General features: G+C 61.2%; 4 protein-coding genes across 6 annotated transcripts; 1 reads left to right on the forward strand and 3 right to left on the reverse strand.

Annotated features, from left to right (window-relative positions):
- Positions 1-1,523: 1,523 nt before the first annotated feature.
- EBI3 (Epstein-Barr virus induced 3) lies at positions 1,524-3,690 on the reverse strand. Its single transcript, XM_034070874.1, has 6 exons — positions 3,584-3,690; positions 3,045-3,269; positions 2,845-2,962; positions 2,583-2,755; positions 2,011-2,174; positions 1,524-1,916 (listed from the first exon to the last, which is right to left on the reverse strand). Exons 1-6 carry the CDS (start codon positions 3,681-3,683, stop codon positions 1,764-1,766), a joined length of 933 nt encoding a protein of 310 aa, XP_033926765.1. The 5' UTR covers positions 3,684-3,690; the 3' UTR covers positions 1,524-1,763.
- An 845-nt stretch (positions 3,691-4,535) lies between these two features.
- ANKRD24 (ankyrin repeat domain 24) lies at positions 4,536-11,919 on the reverse strand. 2 transcript variants are annotated; one of them, XM_034070977.1, is made up of 19 exons: positions 11,809-11,919; positions 10,725-10,855; positions 10,539-10,627; positions 10,178-10,242; positions 9,926-9,983; positions 9,777-9,847; positions 9,470-9,576; positions 9,207-9,394; positions 8,638-8,666; positions 8,411-8,503; positions 7,878-7,982; positions 7,743-7,787; positions 7,538-7,636; positions 7,392-7,464; positions 7,184-7,305; positions 5,934-7,106; positions 5,205-5,342; positions 5,053-5,118; positions 4,536-4,755 (listed from the first exon to the last, which is right to left on the reverse strand). In XM_034070977.1, exons 1-19 carry the CDS (start codon positions 11,875-11,877, stop codon positions 4,678-4,680), a joined length of 2,799 nt encoding a protein of 932 aa, XP_033926868.1. In that variant the 5' UTR covers positions 11,878-11,919; the 3' UTR covers positions 4,536-4,677. The 2 variants fall into 2 exon arrangements, with proteins under 2 accessions (XP_033926868.1, XP_033926869.1); XM_034070978.1 differs by lacking the exons at positions 10,178-10,242; positions 11,809-11,919 and having other exon boundaries at positions 10,725-10,770.
- Positions 11,920-13,631: 1,712 nt separating this feature from the next.
- Positions 13,632-19,655, forward strand: SIRT6 (sirtuin 6). Its single transcript, XM_005141234.3, has 8 exons — positions 13,632-13,744; positions 14,145-14,272; positions 14,974-15,156; positions 16,897-16,956; positions 17,434-17,529; positions 17,923-18,003; positions 18,291-18,414; positions 19,204-19,655. The coding sequence occupies exons 1-8, from the start codon at positions 13,679-13,681 to the stop codon at positions 19,537-19,539; spliced, it is 1,074 nt and encodes a 357-aa protein (XP_005141291.2). The 5' UTR covers positions 13,632-13,678; the 3' UTR covers positions 19,540-19,655.
- A 363-nt stretch (positions 19,656-20,018) lies between these two features.
- Positions 20,019-24,848, reverse strand: CREB3L3 (cAMP responsive element binding protein 3 like 3). 2 transcript variants are annotated; one of them, XM_034070845.1, is made up of 11 exons: positions 24,410-24,848; positions 23,964-24,031; positions 23,115-23,230; positions 22,688-22,943; positions 22,174-22,289; positions 21,808-21,939; positions 21,620-21,726; positions 21,442-21,510; positions 21,241-21,325; positions 20,718-20,814; positions 20,019-20,628 (listed from the first exon to the last, which is right to left on the reverse strand). In XM_034070845.1, exons 3-11 carry the CDS (start codon positions 23,226-23,228, stop codon positions 20,288-20,290), a joined length of 1,317 nt encoding a protein of 438 aa, XP_033926736.1. In that variant the 5' UTR covers positions 23,229-23,230; positions 23,964-24,031; positions 24,410-24,848; the 3' UTR covers positions 20,019-20,287. The 2 variants fall into 2 exon arrangements, with proteins under 2 accessions (XP_033926736.1, XP_033926737.1); XM_034070846.1 differs by lacking the exon at positions 23,964-24,031.
- Positions 24,849-24,900: the final 52 nt, after the last annotated feature.

Here is a 24,900-nt window from a genome sequence, read left to right on the forward strand (position 1 = left end):
TATTAACTAGTGCCCCTATAGCATCCTGCAAGTCATTATCATCGTCCTACAGAGATGGAAATGCAGCAAAGCTGGTTTCCTTCCTAAGGTCATACACTGTGATGGAGCCAAGGGGAGAAATAATTGGTCCTGGGTTTTAAGCATTAAGCAACTCTGCCTGCCTGGAACCAGTAATACAATACCTTTGTTTTCTTGCTCAACCAGCACAATCCACAGAACACAAAGAAAAGCAGGAGGTGGACTTCGGTCCCCATATGTATCATCAATTCTTGCCATCTCAAGACCTTGTGAACACACATTCCAAACCCACCCACGTTCCTGAGCCCTCAGCCGCTCTGAACTGCACATTTCCCATCCCACAGACCCGCTTTGACTCCCAGCACCACAAAGGCTGCTTGGCTTCTCCAACCGCACCAGGAAAGCCCAGGTGTCCAGCCCAGTTTGGAGTCCCTTTGAGCGCACATTGGATCACCAAACACACACACAATGGCCGATTGTCAGCGTGAGGCCAAAGGGAGCTGACACTTCCCAAGGAAAACGCCTTTGCTGTGTGTTCGGAAGGTTACACAGCTGTAAGTCAGACCCAGACGGAGCTGGAACCCTGGAGGGATGCTCGCCTCAGACACACATGGCTCTCCTGTGGACCGGCTGCCATTGACTCCTGCTGCTGAGAGCCCATTCCTGCGCCTGGAAGTGTTTCACAGCCTCAAACTGATGTGTGATCAGAGAGGGCAGCAGGGCCCTGCGCTGCCGTTGGGGAGCATGGGAAAGGATCCAGGGAATTCCGAAGGGAAGCCGGGCTCCTTGCCCTGGCAGGTACCGGGAAGGTCATAGAATAGTTAGGGTGGCAGAACTGCTTGAGCATCCCAGGACAGGGCTGTGATGGGGACGGGTGCTTGAGGGGCTCTGTGCTTCCTCTGCCACCCCATCTGCATCCTCACCCTCACCAGAGCCACCCATTGGGCTCGACACAAGCACAGCCAAGAGAAAATGGACTTCACCTTCCCTTCAGAGAAGGACAGAGCCAGGAGGAATCTGCTCTCTGCCCCCGAGGAGCAAGTGATGGGACAAGAGGAAACAGCCCCAAACTGCGCCAGGTTTAGATGGAGATTGGGAACACATCCCAGGGAAGGGGCTGAGCAAAGGGCTCAGGGGTAAACCCTGAGGGACCCCGAGGGAACAAGAGCGGAGATGGGGCAAGGGGGGAGCAGCGCTGCAGTTCCGCCCTGCGGCCAGCGGGGGCGCCGTGCTGCGCACACGGCGCGGGGGGGCTGCCCCAGAGGCGGAAGGGAGCGGTGAGCATCACGGCTCACGTGTGCGAGCAGCGCCGCCTGCCGGTGGGAGGCCGGCAGGGGCAGCACAGAGGGGTCGGAGACCCAAGGGCTGAGGGTTCGAGACTGCGCTGCCCCCTCAGAGACACCCCCCCCCCCCCCCCCCCCCCCCCCCCCCCGGGTCAAAGGGAGCGGCTCCAGGGATGGAGAGCACCACAGAGCAGGATGGGGATGAGAGCTTCAGGGGTGTTTATTGCCTGGCTCTGGCTCCTGCCGTCCCTGTTACGGATGTTACGGCTCCGTTTCGGTGCTCTCAGGGCTGGGGCGCTGCAATGACAACGACTTCGTGCTTCCTTTGGACCTGATTGAGACTGCAAAGACCAAAGAGACCAAAGAAACATCAAATAGGCAGGAAACCCCCCAAACTGATGGGGAAAAGGGGACAGAGGGCGGCGTGGGACAGGGGATGGGGACGCTGGTCCTGTGCCCCCATCACGGCTCCATCCATGGCACCCCCGAGGCAGGCGCGCTCCAGGCACTGAGCTCCCCGGAGTCCATGAAGTCCTTGGCAGCCACTTGGACATGGAGCAGGGCTCCGGGGCGCAGGTCCGACAGCGTGAGGGATGTGTGCTCATACGGAGCGACCTGCGGGTACCACGGAGTGAGGGGCACTGGGGCATCGCTGAGGGGCAGCCCTCGGCTGTGCCTCAGTTTCCCCACCGGGAGGGTTGGGCAGTACCATTGTGGTGATGAGGACGTCCTCCTGCGCATAGCGGATGTGGTACCTCAGTGGGAAGTACTCTGGGAAGGGCCAGGATCCCGGTGGGCTCCACTCCAGCAGCAGCTTCGTGGTCTCCCCAGGGATGGGTGAGACCCGCAGGTCCTCAGGAGGGTCTGGCTTTACTGATGGAGCAGGGAGATAATGAAAGGGTGAGGGGTGCGGGATCCAGCATGGGGGTGCTGAGTCCATCAGCCCCATTGGCTGAGCTGTGGAATCATAGAACCCTAAAATCATGGAATGGTTTGGGTTCAATGGACCTTAAAGCTCCTCCAGCTCCAACCCCTGCCATGGGCAGGGACCCCTTCCACTGGAGCAGCTGCTCCAAGCCCCTGTGTCCAACCTGGCCTTGAGCACTGCCAGGGATGGGGCATCTCCAGTCCCGGCTGTGTCAGTGACCTGAGCCCCAGCAAATCATTGCCCTGATGCTTCCCCATCCCAAGTGAAGGAGCAAACCGGAGGGGAACGGCCCAAAGGAAGCCCCAGGGCTGGCTCAGGGTTAAGCGCAAGGCTGTGGTCCCATCCGCACTCACTGATGCTCTCCAGCAGGAAGGGCAGGCTGGAGGAGGCAGCACCCAGCGCGTTCGTGGCCGTCACGTTCACCACGTAGGGGATGAGGGAGAAAACCTGCACGTTCCCAAAGGAGCAGCTCCGCGGCCCCGTGCGGACGCACTCACCCATCCCTGCATCCCCCCCAGTGCCGTGCCTGGGGGACAAAGGGGGGTGAGGCCCCGTGTACAACACAGGCTATGGGGGGGGGGGGGTGTTATGCAGTGCTCGGAGCCCCCCACTCACCCGTACGTGGCCACGAAGTCGGTGTCGAGCAGCGGCTCCGGGTCCAGAGCCCAGGAGCAGTTCACTGCCTGCGGGTATCTGATGGCCCAGCACTGGAGCGCAGGCGGAGCGGGGGGGTCTGCGGCAGGGGACGGCCCCAGTCACCCCCTGGCAGGCTCCCCATTGGGGAGCAGGGCTGCAGTGGGGCCGGGGTCACTCACAGCCCAGCCGCAGGCACACGGTGCCCCAGGTCTCGCCGGTGCTGGGGTGGTGGCAGCTGTAGCAGCCCTCGTGGGCCAGGCTGGCGTTGGGCAGCACCAGCCCCGGGGCAGGATGTGATCCCAGGGCAGTGTCCCCCCGGTGCCATTCGGCCGTGCGCCCCCCTGCGGCCGGGCACGGCAGCAGCACCTCGGAGCCCAGGGTGCTGTACTGCAGCCGGCAGCGCCCTGCGGACGTGCGGTGGTTCCCATCAGGGGATGGGATGGGTGATGCTGGGTCGGGAAGGGTCTATGCTCTGTTCCCCCTCCCTCCCCACTGCCCCCGGTCTCCTTGGTCCCCTCATGTCCTCAGACCCCTCAGTGCCCCTGTACCTCCATCCCTTCTCCCTCCATCTCCATCCTACAGCCCTTCCAGTCTGCCCAGTGCTGTTGTCTCCAGCCCCCACAGATCCCCCTATACTCCATTCCAGTCCCCCAGGTCCCACATACCTCCATCCCAGCTGCCCCAGCCCCTCCATCCCCTGTCCCATGTGCCCCCATACCTCTGTCCCCGTTGTCCCCATCCCCAGTGCTGCCCCTCGTGCTGTTGTAGGGCATGGTGCAGGCAGGTGCCACAAGAGCCACCACCCAAAACCACCTCATGTCAAGGAGACTCAGCAGAGCTGCCCAGTTCCAGCAGGGACCTGTGGGGACAGGGGGGATCAGTCAAACCCCAGTGCAGGGAACAGCAGGGACACCACAGCCACAGGGACATCACCCTAAAGCCGAGGGTTCAGACCCATCTCTGGGCCACCCCCCTGTGCTGTGCCTCAGTTTACCCTCTGGCCGTGCTGCACTCACTGGGGACAGGGATGGTTTCTCCCTGCAGTGGCTGGATCCTGATGCTGGGAAGGCAGAGGGGCAAACACAGGACATGGGGTGTCCCATGGGCTGTGACGCATGGACCAGCAGCCACCAGTGTGATCCTATGCCCAGAACTGGGGTTTGGGTCCCTCCATATCACAACCAGCTCCCCAGGTGGCTGGGAGCAGCTGGGGGCTGAGCTCCCCACTGTGACCAATCCCAATGCCCTTGTCACTGCCTCGCTTTCCCCATATCATGGCCAAGGGGGTCCCCATGGTGCCCCCAGGCAGGCGCTATGGGGCCTCCCCTATCCCCAGCCCCACTCACCGCAGTGGGACAGGCACCCGGAGCACAGGATCCGGCAGCACCGCAGTGGGAAGCCGCGGTCCCGGTCGGCCTCAGCCCACTTCCTCGCACAGGAAACACTGTCCCCAAGGGGGGGACCCGCTGCCAAGGGTGGCCCCACAGGAGCCCCTGTGCATGGGGCCCAGACCCACAGGAAACAGGTTTGGGTTTCAACCCTTCCCATTCCCCCACCCTGCTGCCTTCATGGGGACATGGGGGCTGGAGCAGATGATGGCACCGGTCCCACATTGTCCCACATAGCCCCCAGTACCTTCATTCCCACCCCCCCCAGGACGAGCTCTCCCATCGGTGTGAGTATACTTTATTGCTGTGGGGCTGCAGGGGGTGCACAAGGCCCCAGGGCTGAGGAGGGGTTAGGGTTAGGGGCACAGAGGGTGCTGCCATGAGCCTGTCCATGCCACTGCTGTGCCAGCATCCCCTCAGCAGCTCATCTGTCCTGCTCCTGCAGCCGCTGCATCCGCAGGATCTGGCACAGGAGTCTCTGCACGTCCTCGTCCATGTGGCCCTGGGGTGGAAGGCACAATGGAGAGGACATGGAGGAGTCTGTGAGGAAACACCCTCATGGGAAGAGCTTCTTCCTTATCTCCAACCCGAACATCCCCTGTGTCAGTCTGAACCCATCACCCCTTGTCCTGTTGCTATAGTCCCTGATAAGGGTCTCTCTCCAGCATCCCTATAGCCCCCTTCAGACACTGGAAGCTGCTTCGAGGTCTCCATGCAGCTTCTCTTCTCCAGGCTGATCAGCCCCAATGTTCTCATCCTGTCCTGGCCCCAGCTCCCCACAGCCACGTCCCCATCTCACCTGCACAGCATAGAGCAGGTGGCTCCTGTACAACGTCACCACTTTGCTGTGTCGTGTTTCTGTCTCCTGCAGGAGAGCAATGGGGCTGTGAGCGTGGGGTTGGCAAAGCCCAGAACCCACCAAACAACAGCCACAGGACCCATGGTACCCACCAGCAGCTTCTGCTCCAGCACACGGATCCTGGCCTGGAGGGCAGCAGCATCGGGGGGTGACTGTGGTGCTCCCTGGGACTCGGGGAGGACCTTGAGGGCTTCCTTCAGTCTGAAGACCTCCTTTGAGAGCTCCGTGATCTGCAGCACACACAGGGGTTAGAACCTTGTGTCCACCATGGCTGGGACCACAGCACCACCGGGTGGCTCCAGGCTGAGCCAGCGCTTCCCCAGCCGTTCCCTCTGCCCCCATTTCAGTCTTGGCTTTGGGAGGATAAAAGGGGAAGGTCCACACGGAGGTGTGTGTGCTCATGTGCATGCTTATGTGTGCAAACATGCATCTATGTGCAGATATCTGTGTACATGTGTGTGCATGTTTGTGAGTGTGTTCCCTGCAACCTGAGCAGCTCCTGAGCCAGAACTTGAACCACAGAACAAATCAGCCTGGTTTGGGTTGGAAGGGACCTTAAAGCTCATCCAGACCAAATCCCTTCCACTGGAGCAGCTGCTCCAAGCCCCTGTGTCCAACCTGGCCTTGAGCACTGCCAGGGATGGGGCAGCCACAGCTTCTCTGTGCACCCTGTGCCAGCACCTCAGCACCCTCACAGGGAACAGCTTCTGCCTAAGAGCTCAGCTCAGTCTCCCCTCGGGCAGGTTCAAGCCATTCCCCTTGGCCTGTCCCTACATCCCTTGTCCCCAGCCCCTCTCCAGTTCCCATCCACCCATCCCTACCTTCCTATCCCTGTCCCTGACCAGCCGGACCGAGTCCTCAGCCTGACCATGGAGCTCCCGCAGCTTCCTCGCCTCCTCCTGCGCCTGTGCCAGCTCCTTCTTCGCAGTGCTCAGTTGCTCCTCGGCCGCCTGCCGCTCGCTCTTCATGAACAGCGCCTGCCGCTGCACCCGGAACACCTCCTCACACGTCTTCTGGTGCCGCCGGTTCAGCTCCTCCAGCCGCCGCTCCAGCGCCGCGGCCTCGGCCCGCAGCGCAGCCTGCGCCGCCTCGTGCTGCCCGCGCGGCACCGCACCCGCCAGCTCTGCCTCCAGCCTCGCGGCCTCGCGCCCCTTGGCCTCGACGGCTGCCTCCATCCGTGCCGAGCGCTCCCGCAGCGCCTGCGCCTGCTCCTCCAGCGCAGCGGTGACGCGCGCGTGCTCGTCCCGCGGCACGCAGCCCCCCTCGTGAGCGCGCCGCAGCCGCGCCAGAGCCTCCTCGTGCTCCCGACGCCCCACGGGCCGCGCTGACAGCTGCTCCCGCAGCGAGCCCAGCTCCGCGTCCTGCTGCGCCAGCGTCTCCCGCAGCCGTGCCAGCTCTGCTGTCACCTCCTGGTGCTCCCGCGCCGGCTCCACCGCACCCGGTTCAGGGCCGCCCGCTGCACGCCAGGCCCGCGCCTTGGCCTCCAGCTCCTGCCGCAGGGCCTCGGCCTCGGCCTCGGCACGCCGGCAGCGCTCCAGCAGAGCCTCCTTCTCCCTCGATGCCTCCTCCAGGGAGGCCATCACCTCTGCAGCCTCCTTGCCAGCCTCCAGACGCGCCTGCAGCTCCTTCACCTGCTGCTCCCGCTCCTCCAGCGCTGCCTGCGCCTGCCGCAGGGCTGCCCGGGCCTCTGCCAGCTCAGCACCAGCCACAGAGGAAGAGGAGGGCTGTGGGTCACCCAGTGCTGCCTGGCACTTGCCACAGGTCCCGGCTGGCTCCTTGGCCGGCTGCGGTGCTGCTGTGCTCCCTTCCATGACCTGCTCTGGGGCTCTGGGCTGCCCCTCGGGCTGCCCACCGGCTTCATCCCTGGCAGACAAGCCCCCGCACTGTGCCCGCACCCGCTCCAGCTCCTGCTGCAGGGCCTTGTATTGGCTGATGGGCACAAAGTCCCCCGGTGTGGATGTGTCGCTCTCATCCCGCTCGTAGTTCTCCAGCACCTGCAAAGGAGATGGTGATGCCACCGAGGCCCAGAGGACAGACACGGGGAGGGACAGACGGACAGACAGGGACTTGCCTGTATTTTCTCCCTAAGCTCCTTGTTCTGCACAGTGAGGGACTGGACCTGTCCCTGCAGCGTGGCCAGCAGCTCCTCGGCCGAGGGGCTCAGTGTCTTCTTGGAGAGCAGCAGCTCTGCCCCTGCAGGGTGCAGGAGCTCTGATGCTGGTCCCACTGTGGTCCCACACCCCACTGCAGGCTGCCACCCCCAAGGGCCACCCCATTACCTGGGAACTCAAGCGGGTCTCCCTCCTCGTCCTGCAGCGTCTCGATGTCGTAGCTTGTGTTCTCCTTCTCATTCTGGGGGTGCAGAGTGGTGCTCAGCCCCCAGCACCCCAAGCCGCTGGTGCTGCCAGCTTCTACCCACACCTACCTCCAGTGAGGACAAGCGGCTCTGCAGAGCCTCCACCTCCTTGCCCAGCCGCTCCTTCTCCCCATCCCTCGCTGCCAGCCGCTGCTCCAGCTCCTGGATCTGTGGGGCCAGGCACAGGGGTAGGGTCCCCTTGGCTCCCACCGCAGTCCCAAAAGCAGCCACAGCACAAGGACCCCGTGGAGAGCCACCTCGTCCATGGCCTCACCTGCTTCTCCATGGAGCGCAGGGAGCTCTCATCCAGCTCTGCCCGCTAGCAGGACACAGAGAGAAAACAGAGAGGCATTAACTCTGCCTCCATCCCTCCCATCCCATCCAATCCAACCCCTCAGCTCACTGGTACCTCCCGTCTCTGCTTCTCCTGCTGCTCCAGGCCCCGGATCTTCTGCAGGAACTGGGCCCTCTCCTGCCGCAGCCGCACGATCTCCTCATAGGCATCCCTGTCCTCCTGCAGGCACGAGGCTGCCGAGCCCCCTCCCCAGTGCCAGCCCCTCCTGCCCATCCCCACCGGGACCCTCACCATGGGCACACCGTGCTCCGAGGGGTGCAGGGAGCTTTTGGGCACCAGAGGGAGAAGGAAAGGCTCTGGCACAGCATAGACCCCCCCACCACCACCAGTGCCAGCTCAGGCCCCCAGGTGAGGGGTGTTTTGGACCCATGGTGTGGATAGAAAGGGGCTGATGAACAAAAGAGGGGACTGGGATCTGGGTGCTGCACCCCAGGAGCAGGGATGAAGCCTCTGTTGCAGCTCAGGCCAGCCCATGAGCATCACCCCCACTGCACAAGGGGGTGAAGCTGGAGAATGTTGCCCAAACTGGCCATGGTTTGGCTACCCTGCACTGGGGGTGGCTGCGGAGCTAAGGGGGACCCCCTCACCTGGCTGGGGGTACCCAGGGGGGGCAGAGGGGCTTTCCTCTTCCTTGGGGTGCTGCTCTTCTCCCTCACAGATGACTGACTGGGTGAAGATGTCTGTGGAGACACCAGCACAGAGGGGACATCACACGTAAAGTGACTCCCTCCTTCCTGACCCATTGCCACCCCGGAGAGCCCCACGGCTCCTGGGGACCCCCACCCTAGAGGGGGGCAGCCGGGCAGGCCCTTACCTGGGACATCTGCTCAGCTGACTCCTCCTCTGTGGGGCAGAGTGGGAGGAAAGGGAAATTGGGGCAGTTTAGGGGATAGTAGGGGCAGGCGGAGCTCGTGTGGGTGCAGGGGCACCCCTGTGTGTGCTCATACAAGGGTGGGCACTGAGGGAACACAGGCGTGGGCACAGGGGGACATGTGTGCATACAAGGAGCACACACATATATGGGATACATGGATGTGTAATTGCAGGGATGCACACACATGTGCAGACACAAGGAGACACATGCACCCAGATGGAGACACACATAGAAACACGCGTGCACTTACACCCCCATGCTTGCAAAACACATGTGAACATACATGTGCAAGCATGTGCAGACACCGAGACAGGCAACAGAGGCTCAGCACCATCTCCCTGCCCTGGGCTGGAGACAGCATGGGCAAAGGCACCCCCAGAGTGTGGGAGAAGGGGAGCCATGCTCCCCAGCCTTGCTCAGTGTGGCTCAGACAGCCTGACCCCAAAGGGTGGGAGCACCCCATGGGTCCAGCCCTGTGGACAAGCAGCAGGGTGGCACGGCTGCCTTACCACTGGCCCAGGACCGGCGCTGAGCAGCCTCCTGCAGGAAGTGCTGGATGAGGGCATTGCCTGTGGCCAGGCTGTAGTGAGCAGCATCGTGACCTGTGGAGTCCACCACAGCTACCCGGGCACCAGCGTTGACCAGCACCTCCACGGTCTCCACGCTGCCATTCTCACAGGCCAGCATCAAGGCTGTCCTGAGCACAGTGATGAGAGCAGAGGTGAGGGGTCCGTTCCCTCCATCTGCTCCCAGTCCCACCAGTCAGACTCACCTCCCCTGCAGGTCCCGGCTGTTGACGGCAGCTCCGCGGTGCAGCAGGTACCGGCACAGCTCCGAGTGGCTCATCTTGGCTGCCAGGATCAGCGGCGTGGAGCCATCCTGGGTTCAGGAAGGATGCACAGACAAGCTTCAGATCCCCCCATAGGGGGAAGCTGTTATCTTCTGTCTTCCGTGTGTCACTTCAGGGCGTGTTTTCATGCCGAGTACTGCTGCTTTTCCCCCTGCAGCTCAGAGGCAGCCCCAGCCTGGCCCCTGCTGCTCTGCACAGCACTGCAGAGTGAGGAGCAGAGGGATCTCACCTTGTCCTTGATGTTCAAGGGAGCCTTGAAATCACAGAGGATCTCGGAGCAGGAGATGCAGCCACTGAACGCTGGGGAGAGGACAGAGGCTGAGCTCTCTGCCTGCACAGGGACAGGAGCAGGACAGGGCTGGTGCTGTCCCCACTCACCTGCGTGGTGCAGCGCTGTCCGACCACTGCCATCAGCCACGTCCACAGGGCAGGAGGCCTGAGGGAGAGAGCCTGGGTTACAGGAGAGCAGGGGACAGACAGACAGACTCCCTGGCATGGTGGAGGAGCGGGCAGAGCTGGGAACCACCAAGCCAACCAGTAGCACTGGTGACGGAAGGGAGCCCAAGGACATGAGGACACCACGCTGGCACAGCACCCCCTCTCGCAGCACCATGCTCCCAGCACCGGTACCTGCAGGAGCTTGCTGACACACTGCGGGTGGCCATGCTTGGATGCCAGATGCAGGGCAGTGTGACCTGGGGAGAGGGACAGACAGACAGCTCAGGGAACAGACTATGGTAGAGAGGACTGACTGGGTGACAGACAGAGATGGGCACACAGGAGGATCTGCTGGGCTGGGGCTGAATAGGAAAGGAACATCCCATGGGCATCACCAGCCAGTGCTTTGGTCCCCCATTGAAAGGTGGGACAATTTACAGGTGAGGCCATCACCTCCGTCCCCTCTGCTCTGCCAGCAGGGCAGGACCAAGCAGGGAGCACTGGTGGCTCTGGGTGGAATGTGGCATTAGCCATGTGGTGGCCATGCCCTCACCTGAGCTATCCTTGGTCATGGCATCCACACCGTGGGCCAGCATGGCCTCGAGGCAGTCCACGTTCCCCCGCATGGCAGCCAGGTGGAACCTGCAGCAAGAACAGGGGCTGTAGGACTCGAGTCCTGGTACCAGCCGTGTCCCCAGCCCCATGTCCCTGGTGTCCTAGGGATGGGGTCAGCACTTACGCGGATTTGCCCTCTGAGTCCAGCTTGGTGGGGACCAGGCCCTTGCGGACGAGGAGGGACGTCACCTTCCCGGCATCGTTGTAGTCCACAGCTTGCAGGAGCTTCTCATCATTCTTGGTCCAGTCCTGGCTCTGCAATGAAGCCCAGAGAAGGCTGTGATGGGTTGTGCCACCACCAGGATGCTGGGCTGGGCTCAGGTGCCTGTCCCCGTCCCCATCCCTGCTATCTTCCACCCACCCCTATCTCCTGGGGTGCTGTGGTGCCTGACCCCCGGGTTTAGCTGGGATGAGGATCCCCTTCAGCCTCTGCTCCAGTTTATAGCTCCTAGACCAGATTTACAGCCCTGGTTTAGCTGTGGCTGGGGCAGACTATGACCAGCAAGGACTTGGGAAGGAGCCAACACTGCCTGCAGGTTTGCCCCTGCCATCCCAGTGACCCCAGGGCTAAACACAGCCAGCACCATGAGGCACCTGAGCCCCATCCCTGCCTGGCTCTCCCCACTGAGCCCATTCCCAGCCCTGGTTTGCTCTCTGCTAAGGAGAGGACCAAGCCAGGGCAAGCGCAGTTACAGTGAGAGCAGATCCCCTGGGATGGCTCCAGCCTCCCTGGGATACAAGGAGCACAACACTGTGCCCACCCCTGCAGGGCTGGGGCTGGATGGGGGCTTGCTGACAGCAATCCCACATATCCCAGGGCCACGGGAGCGACCCAGGATTCATCCCACAGCCCATGACGACAAAGTGGAGCTCGCTGCGGCCGCAGCAGCAGGAAATGGATGTCACCCTTGGGAGCTGCTTCCATCCTGCCCCTCACCAGCACCAGGGACCTGCACCTCTGTGCGCACCCGGAGGCCCTGCGGGGCCAGGGCACTCTGGAATAAACCAGTCCCCCAGGGTTACTGGGCAAACTGGGAGGGCAGCGCCTGCCCCCGTACAGTGTCACCCAAGGACAAAGCAGCTTGGGGAGGACGCAGCCGAGCTCCGGGGCCGGGATGGAGGCGGAGGGGGCCCGATGGGGTGCGGGTGACCCGGCTTACCCGGGAGGACGTGACCGGAGGGGACGGGGATGGAGGACGGGCACGTACCGAGAAGGAGGATGCGGCACAGAGGCAGATCTGCTTCATGGTGCTGCGGAGCAGGCGGTGGGCGGCCATGCACCCCCGGCCCCCCGCCCGGCCGAGGGCAGGCAGCGGCTCCGGCCCCGGGCCCCCCGCACCCGGCTCGGATCAGCATCGCTGCCCGGCAGGGGCCGGGTCCTGCCGCAGTGGGAACCGGGATCCGCCTCCCTCCATCCCCTGTCCCTCCCTCCCTCCCTCCCTCCCTCCTCGGCATCCAGAGCTCCAGCCAGCGCCGCATCCCTACAGGGAGCAGGTACCACGGTCCCAGCCACGGACCAGCACCCATACTGGTCCCAGTTAAAGTGGGAAGGGCTCGGGGCTGGGGGGGACACGTTTCCCACCCCATTCTGAAGCTGAGGCAGCAGGGCACCCCAAAACAAGGACATGAGCATCCTCCTGACACCCAGATCCTGCACCCAGGATCCAAAGAGCCTCTCAACCCTTCCCACTTGCAGAAGTGTCCAGGGGAAACTGAGGCACAGCGCACCCCGAGCAGGACAGGCCCACATGGGGGGCTTCATCCTGCCCCATGTGTCCCCAGTGCTTGTGTGCAGCCAGCGCTGTCAGCCTGTGCTCGGTGTGGAGGAAAGTGAGCCCCGAGCAAGTCATGAATAATAGAGGAGCACGGACACGCTGGTTCCAATGGGGAGGCACTGGAAACCTGGCAGCATCCCCAGGCAGGAGACAGGGATGGGACCAGGGACCTGCTTCCCCCTCCTTCTGCTGCCTTTGTCCCTTTGCTCTGCCCTTGGGTACACGGGGGGCTCAATCCCACCACTCAAAGCGGCAGCGCTGAGCTCTATGGGGCCGCTGTCACCACGGACCCCACATCCCGGAGGGGGACCACACATCCCTGTGGTGTGGGCGCATCCTGAGCCAGGCCCCGTGTCCGTCCGCACATCCCTGTGAACACCGGGGGCAGGTCCCTATGTCCCCGTGTCTCACATCCCTGTGAACACCGGGGGCAGGTCCCTATGTCCCCGTGTCTCACATCCCTGTGAACACCGGGGGCAGGTCCCTATGTCCCCATGTCCTCACATCCCTGTGAACACCGGGGGCAGGTCCCTATGTCCCCGTGTCCCTATGGGTGCCACTCACGTCCGCCTTCTTGAACTTGGCCTTCAGGCTCTTCATGGCAGCTCCGGCCCCGGGGCCGGGCCCAGGCCGTGCTCGGGGCTCTCTCCTCCGCCGATCCCAGCCCAGGACCCCCCGGTGCCGTCCCCGCTGCTGTCACCGGCAGGCGCAGAGCCCAGCGGGGGGGGCCGGGGCTGGGGTTGGGTTACAGCCCGGCTGCGGTTACAGCCGGGGAGCGGGGGGGGGGGACACGGGGCCGGGTGAGCTCCATGAGCCCCGGAGCAGCCGGGGCCGAGGGGCCTGGCTCGGATGGCACAGGCCGGGAGGGAGCCTGGGGGGGATGAGGGCAGCAGGATCGGGCTCCGCTGCTCTCTATGGGGTCTGCGGGTGCAGGAACGGGGGGGGCACGGCTGAAGCCATGGGGTGGGCACCCCCATTCCGGCACCCCTGCCCTGGCACCGCTTGCCCTCACCTGCCCTTGCTTTTCCTTGTCTTACAGAGCCCCCATCCCGTCCCTGGCACCCCCATCCCGCTCCCCCCACACTAGGGCTGGGATAAGGGTCGGGGGGGGGACAGCCAAGACCGGTCCAAGTGGGGGACCCCCCCCCATACAAGAACCCCTCTCCCTCCCTCTTGCCCGACACAAAGATGGCGGCGGCGGCTCCAAGGCCCGGCCGCGACTCCGCATGCGCCGGGCGCCGTGCGCGCTTCCGGCCGCGCTCGGTGCTGGCAACAATGGTGGGAGCGGCGGCCGCGCCGCGTCATGGCGGTGAACTACGCGGCCGGGCTCTCGCCGTACTCGGACAAGGGCAAGTGTGGGCTCCCCGAGGTGAGCGGCCCCATCCAACCCCTATGGGGACCCCGGGGCGAGGGACCCCTTGTGTGTGCCCGGCCCCATGGCAGCCCCTATGGGGAGAGCAGGGCGAGGGACCCCCTGTGTGTGCCCGGCCCCATGGCAACCCCTATGGGGACCCCCTGTGTGTGCCCCCCCCTCGGTGTCCGCCGGCACCAGGGCCCGTGTCCCGAGCCCCTCTCCGGGCTCCCTGCAGCCCCTTCAGGCGCTGGAGCTGCTCTAAGGGGTCCCTTAAGGGGCCTCCTCCAGGCTGAAGATGCTCTTTGTGCTTCAGTGCTTTGTCAGTAAGGTGGATAAGGAATTGTGCCTTGCGGTGTCTGCGGGAAGGGTCTGTCCCTGTTCCTGCCATTCCCGTCTGTTTGTCTCCTCCGCTCAGATCTTTGACCCGCCAGAGGAGCTGGAGAGGAAGGTTCGGGAGCTGGCGGACTTGGTCAGGAGCTCCTCCAATGTGGTGTTCCACACCGGGGCTGGGATCAGCACTGCCTCCGGGATCCCTGACTTCAGGTAAGGGCAGCAGGCGACGGGTTGGGAGGCTCCTGGAGAGCTCTGGGTGCTGCTCCAGCCGGAACAGCTCTGGGTTTTAGCACCCCTTTGATGTTAGGTTGTGCCCATAGAGTCATGGAATGGTTTGTGCTGGAAGGGGCCTTAAAGCTCATCCAGTTCCAGCCCCTGCTATGGGGACACCTTCACTGGAGCAGCTGCTCCAAGCCCCTGTGTCCAACCTGGCCTTGAGCACTGCCAGGGATGGGGCAGCCACAGCTGCTCTGGGCACCCTGTGCCAGCTCCTCAGCACCCTCACAGGGAACAGCTTCTGCCTTATCTCCAACCTGAACTTCCCCTGTGTCAGTCTGAACCCATCACCCCTTGTCCTATCGCTATAGTCCCTGATAAAGGTCCCTCTCCAGCATCCCTGTAGGCCCCTTCAGACACTGGAAGCTGCTCTGAGGTCTCCATGCAGCTTCTCTTCTCCAGGCTGAACAGCCCCAATGTTCTCATCCTGTCTCTGTACAGGAGCTGCTCCAGCCCCTGATCACCCCCATGGCCACCCTCCATGTGCTCTGCTTCCTTCAACAACCGAATCACTGGTGACCACATTCATTTTATAGTGCTTCCCTTCTCCATTGACAGGGCATGTGGTGCATTCCCAACTGTCCTCTCGGATCCCAAGGAATCCATTCTCACTGTTTCTGTCCCCACTGCTGCAGGGGGCCCAATGGTGTCTGGACTATGGAAGAGAAGGGGCTCTCCCCAAAATTTGATACCACCTTCGAGAGTGCCAGACCCTCCAAGACTCACATGGCTCTGCTGGGGCTGCAGAGGGTCGGCATCCTGAAATTCCTGGTCAGCCAGAACGTGGATGGCCTTCACGTGCGCTCCGGATTCCCAAGGTACTGCCTCATCCCTTTCCCTGCGCTGCCACGTGGCTGTTCTTGCTGCCTGATAAGCAACAGCCTCATGTGCAAGTGTTTGGTGCTGGGGCTTGATTTCCAAGGCTGGCTTGGAAGCCATGTCTGGTGTGGGAAGCACATGGAAGGGGGACATAAACCAGCTTGAACTGAAGAGAGGTTATGGCTGTAATGCAGAGGGTGGTGAAATGACACCAGCCTTGGTTGATGCTCTCTAGATGGACACCCAGAAGCCATTTGTTGGTCATGGTGTTGGGCTGTCGCATGTTGTCACCTGTCAGCTGCCTGGCAGGAGCTGTTGGTGCCACTGTGAGCGTGGCCTGGGGAAGGACACATTGGCTTCAAGCAGGGCACATACTCCTGGGAGCTGGGCTCAGAGCACATGGGCCTTTCTTTCCATTGCCTCTGTACCCATCCAGACTGGTGAAGGGACTGCAGGGAGGATGAAACCGGTTGCAGAGCCACATGGTGCCTGTTTGACCAGCGCTGTCTCACACAGCACTGGATCTGGAGCCACTTTTACACTTTGCTTACATTGAATTTCTTGAGAGATAAAACCAGGAACTTACAGAGCATTTTGCCTCTCAATACACTTCCAAAACTGCCAGGGCAGCAAGAAGGAGAGAGTCCCACAGTTGGGACCGATCTGATGTGCCTGTGGTGAGGTCAGGGACTCTCCATGGCCTTGTTCCTTCTGCAGGGAGCTGCAGTGTGTGGAGCAAGGGTACAGCATCTGCTCCCCATGTGGTGGGGACTGAGCTATGTTTAGTGTGGCTGTTTCAGAGGTGTCCTCAAAGGAACCCACCTCTCCATTAGCGCTCATGGCAACAAGGCTCTTCAGCCTGTTACAAAAGCACTTAAGGCCAGCAAGTGATTGTCTTGTGAGGCAAAGTGCTTGGAGCTGCCTGGAAAGGGAAGGGAAGAGCAGCTGAATTCAAATCACAGAATAAAGTGGAGTTGGGATGAGAACAAGGAGCATGAATGGAACCTTGGAGAGGATGCGTCTCATGATCATCTTCAGCCATCAGTGGCTGAGCTGCCTCCCAGGGGGAAATTCCAGTTATTAAAAGCCCTCAGTCCTGGTCCCTGCTCCTTGCACCACATTTGGCTCTTAAAACTAAACAACCATGGGAAAAAGAATAGGAAATAAGAACTAGAACTCAGCTGTGCTCCCTGCAGCCCATTGCTGCTGGCGCCTGCTGGTTTAGCTCTTCCACACAAGTAGAGCATGTGCTTAAGTAAGTGCTGCTGAACTGAGGCCAAACCAGGGGAAATCAAGTCAGTCCTGTCTGCATCCACCCTGAAGGAGCTTCCCAGTCACCATGGGTCTCACAGGAACACAGGGAGAGCGTGACTTTATTTTTCTCTGGCTTCTGCATTGAGCTCAAGGGGAGTTTTAGTCAAAACAAGCAGTGAAAGAGCCATGCAAGGACAGGCAGGACCAGCAGGAGCTGGGAAGAGCAAAGCTCTGGGCTCCCACTGGGCGCAGAGGTTTGAGGCTGGATCAGAACAGGGGCTGGAACTGGTGCTGCAGATGGAAGCATTGAAATGAAAAGGCTGTGCTGTGCTGTCCTCCCACTCCCCATTGTGGTGGCCATGGCACAGAACTGCTCCCAGGCCGTGGTGGAGGGAGCCTCGGAGGTGCAGGGTCTTGGTGAGGCTTGGGCAGCTTGCTCCATTGTCTGGGGCTCTCCCAGCTCACCTCTGGTGTTCCTCCTGCAGGGACAAGCTGGCCGAGCTCCACGGGAACATGTTTGTGGAAGAGTGTGTCAAGTGTGGCAAGTACGTGAGCCCTGAGCAGGGCGATGGGAGCTTTGGTGGTGTCCGCAGGGAATGATGGAGGCGCTGGACACACAATGGGGTTGTCGCCTGGCAGGTCTGAAGCTCAGTTTGGGTGGGGGGCATAGGCAGATCTGTCTATCTGAATCCTAATCCCTGTCAAACAATGGGAAATGAGCACTCTGGGAATTCTCTGGGATGCCTTTGGCATATCCTGCTCCTCGTGGCAAGGCAGGCTGCCTGCAGCAGGGGCTGTGTCTGCCAGCAAGAGGAGGTTGCTGCAGGCTGGTTTGTGGCAGACTGGTGCTGCTGGTCAGAGGGATAGAGCCACGGGCAGAGATCAGTGAAGGACTGAGGTGCTGCAGCCATTGCCTGTGGCTCTGAGCTGTCCTTGCAGCACCGGATGAGGTGTGAGCTGTGCCATGATGCAGGGTGGGTGTTTCACAGCAGTGCACCCATTCCTGACTGTGTCTCTTGCAGGCAGTACGTGCGGGACGCCGTGGTGGGCAGCATGGGGCTGAAGCCCACGGGCAGGCTCTGCAGCGTCACCAAAGCCCGGGGGCTGCGGGCCTGCAGGTACGTCTGTGGGGACATGGGATGGGGCATCCCTGCTGTGGGATGGCAGCTTGCACACCCCTTCCCCTCCAGCAGCATGCACTGCCCTGGAGCTGCTTGCTTCCATAGGGAAATGGTTCCAGCTCTGCAGCTGGAGGTGATCTGGCATCCAGACATGTCCCATGTGCCCCTCATGCTTTCTCACCCAGGCCCAGCAGAGCTGCTTTTCCCATCCAGGGGTGGGTGCAGAGCTGGGGACTCAAGGCCGTGGGGCAGAGCTCTGCTGGCTCCAGTCTGATACTGGAATCTCAGCAGGATCTGGGCCGCTGTCCCGTCTCCCAGGGCACTTCTGCTGCTGTTCCTGCTTGGCAGGGCACACCACTGAAACCACTGAAACCACTGTGTGTTTTCTAGAGGGAAGTTAAGAGACACCATTCTGGACTGGGAAGATTCCCTGCCCGACCGTGACCTCACACTGGCGGATGAAGCCTGCAGGTACCATGCTGGGGTTCTCCACACTGCCTGGGCTCTGCCTGCAGCACTCTGCCCATGGGCTGACCCAGTCTGGCTTTGCCCATCTGCACCTCACAGCCCTGAGGCTGCTTCCCACAGCACAGCAACACCCAGTCCTGCCCCAGAGAGTGGCCAAGAGAAACCACTGCAGACTCCTTGCACCATGGCTGGGAAGCTTGTAGAGCCCACACTGGAGCAGGGTAGGAGAAGCAGCCTGCAAACAGGCACGGCTCTCTCTCTGCCCTGGATGTCTTGTCTCCTCCCTGCAGGAAAGCTGATCTCTCCATCACTCTGGGGACCTCTCTGCAGATCAAACCCAGTGGCAACCTCCCCCTGATCACGAAGAAGAGAGGAGGGAAGCTGGTCATTGTCAACCTCCAGGCAACCAAACACGTGAGTGAGAGCATCCTGGCTGCTGGCCGGCTCCTTTCCCCTCATGTCATCTTCTTCCAGCCCCATCCCAGGGTGGCTGGGCAGAAGAGTGGCCTCACTTAGCAGGCAAACAGGCTGAGCTTCCCTGGTTGGAGGGTTGAAACTCGCAATAAACCCATGGAAATGTGTAGAAATCCTGACATCTCCTCTGGTGAACTCCAGCCTGGTGAAATAACCACACACGTGCCCATACCACAGGGCAGTTTGGTTCCTGTTCAGCCCTGGGTTTGGTGCTCTTAACTCTCCAAAGTGTTTGAATTCCCAGAGCTGGGAGTTTCTGGGGTGTTGTTGGAGCTCCCTTGTCCCTGTCCTGGGCTCACAGCCAGGCTCTGTGTGCATCTCCCCATCTCAGCTGCATTCTGAAGTGCACCCTGGTAGAGCAGTTGAGGGAGCAGTGCCAGACAGGTCAGTTCATGTTCCACCAGGGATGATTCCTTGGGGACAGGAGCCCTGGAGCCTGCATGCAGCTGAGCTGTCACCCAGGCCCTGTCCCTGTGCACTCCCAGGGAGCTCCATCCCTGGCAGCGTTCAAGGCCAGCTTGGACAGAGCCTTGGGCAACATGGTTGAGTGTGAGGCATCCCTGCCCATGACAGGGGATTGGAAGTGGATGATCAAGGTCCTTTCCAACCTAACCCATTCTATGATGCTTCTGTTCTTGCCCATGGTATGGAGTTTGGACTCGATGGTCTTTAAAGGTCTCTTCCAACCAAAACCATTCCGTGGTTCTAATGTCCCCTTGCTTGCTCCAGGACAAACAGGCTGACCTCCGCATCCACGCTTATGTCGATGATGTGATGATGAAGCTGATGAAGCACTTGGGGCTGGAGGTGCCAGAGTGGACGGGGCCAGTGGTGGTGGAACATGCGGAGCTCTCCAAGCCCGAGCAGCTCTGCAGGTTTGAGGCTGGGGCTCAAGGGCTGTGCAAGGAGGAGCCGCTCTCCCAGCACAATGGCACAAGTGGGCTGAGCCCTGACCTTGGGACCACACTGGTGGAACACCGTGACAGCCTGAAGCAGGAGTGTCCCAGCCCGGACATGGGGCCAACCAGGGTGAAGAAGATGAAGGTAGAGCCTCTCGTCACCTGACCCAGACTGTTTCCTGCCTGTCCAGATGCTCTGTGCCACTTTTCCTACCGACTTTTTGTAATACCCTGAAACACTGTCCCTTTTTTTATGTAAGTATTAAAACACTCGGATCGTGACTCGGGGCAGCTGCGCCCGTGGGCCCAGGCAGGGCACCTGAGACATACCGAGCCCCTTGTTCCTCCTCTGCAAGGAGGTGGTTGTGGGGCACCCCTCAGGGGGTTGATGGACAGGGTGCTAAGGCAGCTGATGCCACCCCGAATGAAGCCAGGGCTGGGCAGTGGGTGCCTGGTCCCACTGCCTCTGGCCATGCCCACAGCTCTGGTGCATGATCCGGCCATGGGCCATGGCTCTGCTGTGCCCTATTGCCTCATGGCAGCCAGGCTCAAGGTGTCCCCACCCCAGGGGTCCTGGAAACCTTGTGGTTCCCTCAGTGTTGAATTAAAGCAGGTGCATTTTTTTCCAAAATATCTTGTATTTAGAGATGAAAATAAAGCTTAAAAAAACCAAACCCAAAACCTACCAGTTGCAACATTGTCCAGCCCAGGGTCCCTGCAGCTCCTGCTGCACAGGAGGCTGGAGCCAAACCTCTGCTTCCAGTAAGGCGACTGGGAACCATCTCATTTTCCCAGTTCACAGATATAAGCAAAGCCAAGCATGTCCAGCATCCACCCATGCCCAGGGCCAGATCCTAAAGGGGTCACCCTGAGGTGCCACCCTGCACCACCCCAGTGTGATCCCCAGATGCTCCCTAAAGCTCCTCGGCCGGCTCCAACGCCGTGGGCCTGCTGTGCTCAGCCTGACTCCAAGCCAGCGGTGCCAGGCCATGGTGCACTGCAGTGCCATCCTCTGACACGGGGACACTTTGGACCCCATCCCCATGGCTCAGCCCCCCAGAGGGAATTGGCTGCGTGTCGTTATGGGGAGGCACTTTATCCAGACGTGGGGTGAACGCATGCCCACCAAAGACTTGGTGCAGGGTCTTGCCCAGGCGCTCTGACCACATTGGCTCTTGGGGCTTCTCATCCCCAACCTGGGGCTGTGTATAAGCCACGCGGGAGGCAGCTGCATTGTGCAGGGACCTGGAGAACACTGAGTGTGCAGGAGGGTGAGGGGATGCTCCAGTGCCCTGGGACCCCAGCACAGCCTCAGCACAGCCCCAGTGCAGCCCCAGCACTCACCTCGCACAGGTCTGAAGTCACCGTCTGCCTCGGCCCTGCTGGCAGCAAAGGGGCTCATGGAGGGGAAGATGATGAGAGTGAAGGAGAGCAGCAGGACCTGGGGGTAGAGGGGGATGTCACCATGCACAGCCCTGGAAGGAGGCACATTCTGAGGCATGGCTGCCAGGGACAGGGCTGGAAGCAGAACCAAGTCTACATCCCTCTGTTCCTCCTGGTGTGTGTGCCCGTGCCAGCACATCCATCTATCCCTCCCTCCATCTGTTCTGTCCATCCAACCCTTCCTCTGTTCGTTCCTTCCTCCTTCTGTCCCTCCTTCCACCTCTTCCTCCATCTGTCCATCCATCCCTCACTCCATCCACCCATCCTCATATGCTTCCATCCTTCATCTATCCACTCGCCCTTGAAACAACCATCCCTCTGCCCTAGTCCATGTCGACCCCTCTCTGCCAGTCCATCCCCTTGGCTCTGGGTGTCCCTCTCTCCAAGTGAGGAGGCAATGAGGGTTTGGGGTGGCTCCACGCACCGCAATGCAAGTTCCCGTCTGCGCTGCCTTGTTGCTTGACTGCACCACGAGGGCCTGGAGCTTCTTCAGCTGCTCCAGGAGGGACCTGGGGACAGGTAGAGCCCATAAGCACCTCCCAGCCCCTCCTGCCACCAGCAGGTCTGCCCAGGGCGTGGGGGGTCTCCAGCCCTTTCCCACCCCTCCTGCTCTAGGAACACCTACGAGTTCTGCTTCTCAAGGTGCAGGACTTTCCTCTGCAGCTCCTGGTTCTGGGCTGTGCACGCTGACATCCTGGGGGACAGGGAGAGGACAGGGTCGGGGGGGGCTGGCAGCAGCCCGTCATCAGGCAGCCAGGTGCCCCCCCGGCCGTTGGGGTGCCCAGAGCAGTTGGGGTCTGTACCGGCTCTCCAGCCCATCAATATATTCCTTCTTCTTCTTGCGGCTCTCCTGAGCCGACTGCTTGTTCCTGATCTTCCGACGGATCTTCTTCAGCACCCGCTCCTCGTACTGTGGGGGGGGTATGGGGGTCAGGAATGCTGGGGCTGGGACCCTCCATCCCACACCTTTCCCCGGCACGGTGGCACCCACCTTAGTGAGGGGCAGCTGTGTGGGCAGGGACACCCCCTCCTTTGCCAGCAGCTTCTTCTCGTCCTCCGTCAGCACCAGCTCCTGGAACTGGCCCTGGCTCGGCCTCAGCAGGGAGCTGTGCACCGGTGGCTGCTGTGGGGCCACAGATGGGGAACACCCTGGGTGGGGTGGGGATCCCACGCCTCACCCCGGGGACCACAGTGCAGGATCATGGTCCAGGAAGGCACAGGGATTGGACCATGATGTGAGAAAGGGGACAATTGTGGGGAAGGGGAGGGATGAGGAGAGGAGCAGGGAACGGATTGCGGTCCAAAGAGGAACAAGGCTGGGGACAAGAGGGATGAGGACACAGTAAAGGGGACTCACGGCATCATTGCTGCTCGAGAGCAGCAGGTCCTTGACAGTGAGGGTGCAGGATGCAGGTGGGGGGACCACAGGCAGGTCCTGATTCTCCTCCAGGAAGAAGCCAGGGTGCCACATGTCTGGTGAGGGGAGAGCAGAGGCTGTCAGCTGTTTTGTGTCCCCCTCTGTCTCCAGCGCAGGACCCACATCCCAGTCATGGCCCCACAGCTACCACGACTTGCTGCCACCTACCAGTTCAGTGGCCCTGGCTTCTGTCCTCCCCAATCAGCTCAGCACCCCCAGCCCCTCAACCCTCCCAGTTCTTCCCAGTCTGCCCATTCAATGCCAGTTCCCAAGCTCTCTCCACTCCCTCCAGTTCTCCCTAGTCTACCCAGTTTCCTCCAGTCCCCCCAGCTCTCCTAATTTCCTGAGTATCCCCAGGAAACCCCAGCTCCCTCACCCTCCTCAGATCCCCAGTCTTCCCAGTCACCCCCAGTATCCCCAGCCCCTTTTGCCTGGTCTCTTCCCTGTGGCTCACCCAGGTCGATGGAGACTTCAGGCTGCAGGACCCCAGCCCCACCCGGGATGGGCACAGCCCCACAGGGACTGGTGTAGGGGTACAGGACCTCATTGGGACCCACATCACAGCCCCCGGGGGGGCTGTCGAGCTGGTCAGAGGGGGGGTCCTCGGAGACCCCACTGTCACTGGTGGCTGGGGACCAGCTGGGAGAGCCAGATGCCGAGTCCCCGGAGCCCAGAATGGAGCTGAGGAAGTCCTCACTGTCCTGGGCATGCTGTGGGAACACAGCCACCCATCACCATGGGATACCCATCACCATGGGGTGCCCACAGGAGCTGTCTGTGCTGTGGGGTGCTCCCAGCTGCCAGACAAGGTGTGGGGATGGGGCTTTCCTGCCTGACCCAGGGGTGAGGTGGGGATGGGCCCCCCCAGGCCGGGGTCTCACCCTGTCCTCGTGCCAGGTGCCTGGTGGTCTCCCAAGTTCCACACTGCGGAGGATCCCGTCCTGGCGGTCGAAGAGGAGGTCCAGCAGGTCGAGGCTGCCCACGCCAGAGGCCATGGCTGCAGGGTGGTAGGGTCAGGTCCCTAACCCAGGCCACATGATTGCCCCCCTGCCTCCCCTCTGCCCCCCAAGTTGCACAACCCCAGGGGCACCCTGAATCGTGGTGCTGATGTGAGGGAGCAGGGAGCATGTTTGGGCATGGGCACATGTGTGCAGGACCATGGGGAGGTCTATCTACACATGTGACTCTGTGTGACCACGTGGATGTGTGCACAGCTAGATGTGCACATGGCTGTGCTGGCACATGTGTGTGCAGAGCTATGTGTCTGTGCAGCCACACAACCATGCAATGACGTGAGCATGTGAACACACGTATGTGTGGGCACCTGTATGTGAGCACATGTGGGCACATCTGGCAAAGCCCTATATGCACATGTGCGGGAGGGAGAGCACAGGCGTGCAGGGACTCAGGGGCATGGCAGTGTCCCCCCATCACTTCCTTCCAGCAGCTGAAACTCCCAAATCCTGTGTTTTTTCCCCAAAGAGACCCACAGATCCAGGAGCTCCCCACAGGCACCCACCTGCCCCAGCCCCACTGAGCCCCCCAAGTGCAGGAGCAGGACGAGCACCCATCCAGCCCAGTCTCATGTATGCTCTAAGATCAGGTTAATCATTCTTGGTGGCAAGTGGAGGGGGAGGAGACTGCTGCCACCACCCGCCCCAAGGAGGGGACTCAGCCCTGCTTTGCCATTGCCGCCCCAGGACTCAGGGAAACCCAAGGAGCCAACTCACCAGTTGCCCAACCCACAGATCAGCCAACTGACAACCCAGCTAACCAAGCAGCTGCCCAACTGGTTGACCTGCAAAACCAATTAACCACTCAAGAAACAGGCCAAATGGTCAACTGTTGTTCAACTGATCAAATAACTGACCCACTGACCCACTGACTGACCAGTCAACCAACTCACCACCCAACTACCCGACCCACCACTCAACCCAACTGCCCATCCCACTACACCCCATCACCCACCTGCCCTCCCCAACCTACTAAGCACTGACTCGAGCATTCCTCAAGCCCACTTTGGAGACAGTTGTCATTACCATGTTTGCTTGGCCAAGCCAGGCAAGCAGCTTTACTACACCCTGTCTGTCATCCTCAGTCCTTCCAATGAGCCATGATGGCCCCATGAGACCATCAGGTAGGCAGCCAGTGCTGAGTGCTATTAGCCAGGACATACCTATGTGCGAGGTTCCACTCCCACCGGCTCGTCCTGTCTCCTCAACACCCTCAGCGTACAGGGGAGCCAGCAGACACCAAGCAGGGACACCTCCACCTCCTCCTCCTCTGCGCTGCCGTGACCCAAGTGGCAAAGTTTAAACTCCAACGGCACAGAAATAACATCCTGGATTGCAAAATCCCCCCTCCCTGATTGGGGACACGGTGAGCAATGGCAGGGGAGGCCCTGCTGCACTCCTGTCACTCATTAGCCAAATGTTTTTGTCCTCCTGCACAACGCAGGGCAGCAGGGGTGGGCGAAGTCCGAGAGCTGGGATTGCCCATGAACTTTCACCCATTTTGGGGCTAATTTCCCTTTTTTCAGGCCAGTGTCTCAGTTAATCACATTTATAGGTGCTCAGAACAACATCCGGTGGAGACGTTAACTTAGACTCTAGCACTTGTGGCATCATCCACCATAAAGCTTGGTCCCTGTGGCCAGGGGCTAACCTG

Source organism: Melopsittacus undulatus, chromosome 19 (genome assembly GCF_012275295.1).
Source record: "Melopsittacus undulatus isolate bMelUnd1 chromosome 19, bMelUnd1.mat.Z, whole genome shotgun sequence".
Taxonomy (NCBI): domain Eukaryota; kingdom Metazoa; phylum Chordata; class Aves; order Psittaciformes; family Psittaculidae; genus Melopsittacus; species Melopsittacus undulatus.

Excerpts from the sequence above, each read along its gene's own strand:
- EBI3 (XM_034070874.1), bottom strand. The coding sequence starts at position 3,683 with ATGAGGTGGTTTTGGGTGGTGGCTCTTGTGGCACCTGCCTGCACCATG. Across the intron at positions 3,270-3,583 it reads TGGGGACAACGGGGACAGAG|GGCGCTGCCGGCTGCAGTAC; the intron begins GTATGGGGGCAC and ends GCACGTCCGCAG. Across the intron at positions 2,963-3,044 it reads CGTGTGCCTGCGGCTGGGCT|ACCCCCCCGCTCCGCCTGCG; the intron begins GTGAGTGACCCC and ends CCCCTGCCGCAG.
- ANKRD24 (XM_034070977.1), bottom strand. The coding sequence starts at position 11,877 with ATGGCCGCCCACCGCCTGCTCCGCAGCACCATGAAGCAGATCTGCCTC. Across the intron at positions 10,628-10,724 it reads GACTCAGAGGGCAAATCCGC|GTTCCACCTGGCTGCCATGC; the intron begins GTAAGTGCTGAC and ends TTCTTGCTGCAG. Across the intron at positions 9,848-9,925 it reads GACAGCGCTGCACCACGCAG|CGTTCAGTGGCTGCATCTCC; the intron begins GTGAGTGGGGAC and ends TCCTCTCCCCAG.
- SIRT6 (XM_005141234.3), top strand. The coding sequence starts at position 13,679 with ATGGCGGTGAACTACGCGGCCGGGCTCTCGCCGTACTCGGACAAGGGC. Across the intron at positions 14,273-14,973 it reads TCCGGGATCCCTGACTTCAG|GGGGCCCAATGGTGTCTGGA; the intron begins GTAAGGGCAGCA and ends CCACTGCTGCAG. Across the intron at positions 17,530-17,922 it reads CGGGGGCTGCGGGCCTGCAG|AGGGAAGTTAAGAGACACCA; the intron begins GTACGTCTGTGG and ends TGTGTTTTCTAG.
- CREB3L3 (XM_034070846.1), bottom strand. The coding sequence starts at position 23,228 with ATGGCCTCTGGCGTGGGCAGCCTCGACCTGCTGGACCTCCTCTTCGAC. Across the intron at positions 22,944-23,114 it reads GCACCTGGCACGAGGACAGG|CATGCCCAGGACAGTGAGGA; the intron begins GTGAGACCCCGG and ends GTGTTCCCACAG. Across the intron at positions 21,727-21,807 it reads CACAGCTGCCCCTCACTAAG|TACGAGGAGCGGGTGCTGAA; the intron begins GTGGGTGCCACC and ends CCCCCCCCACAG.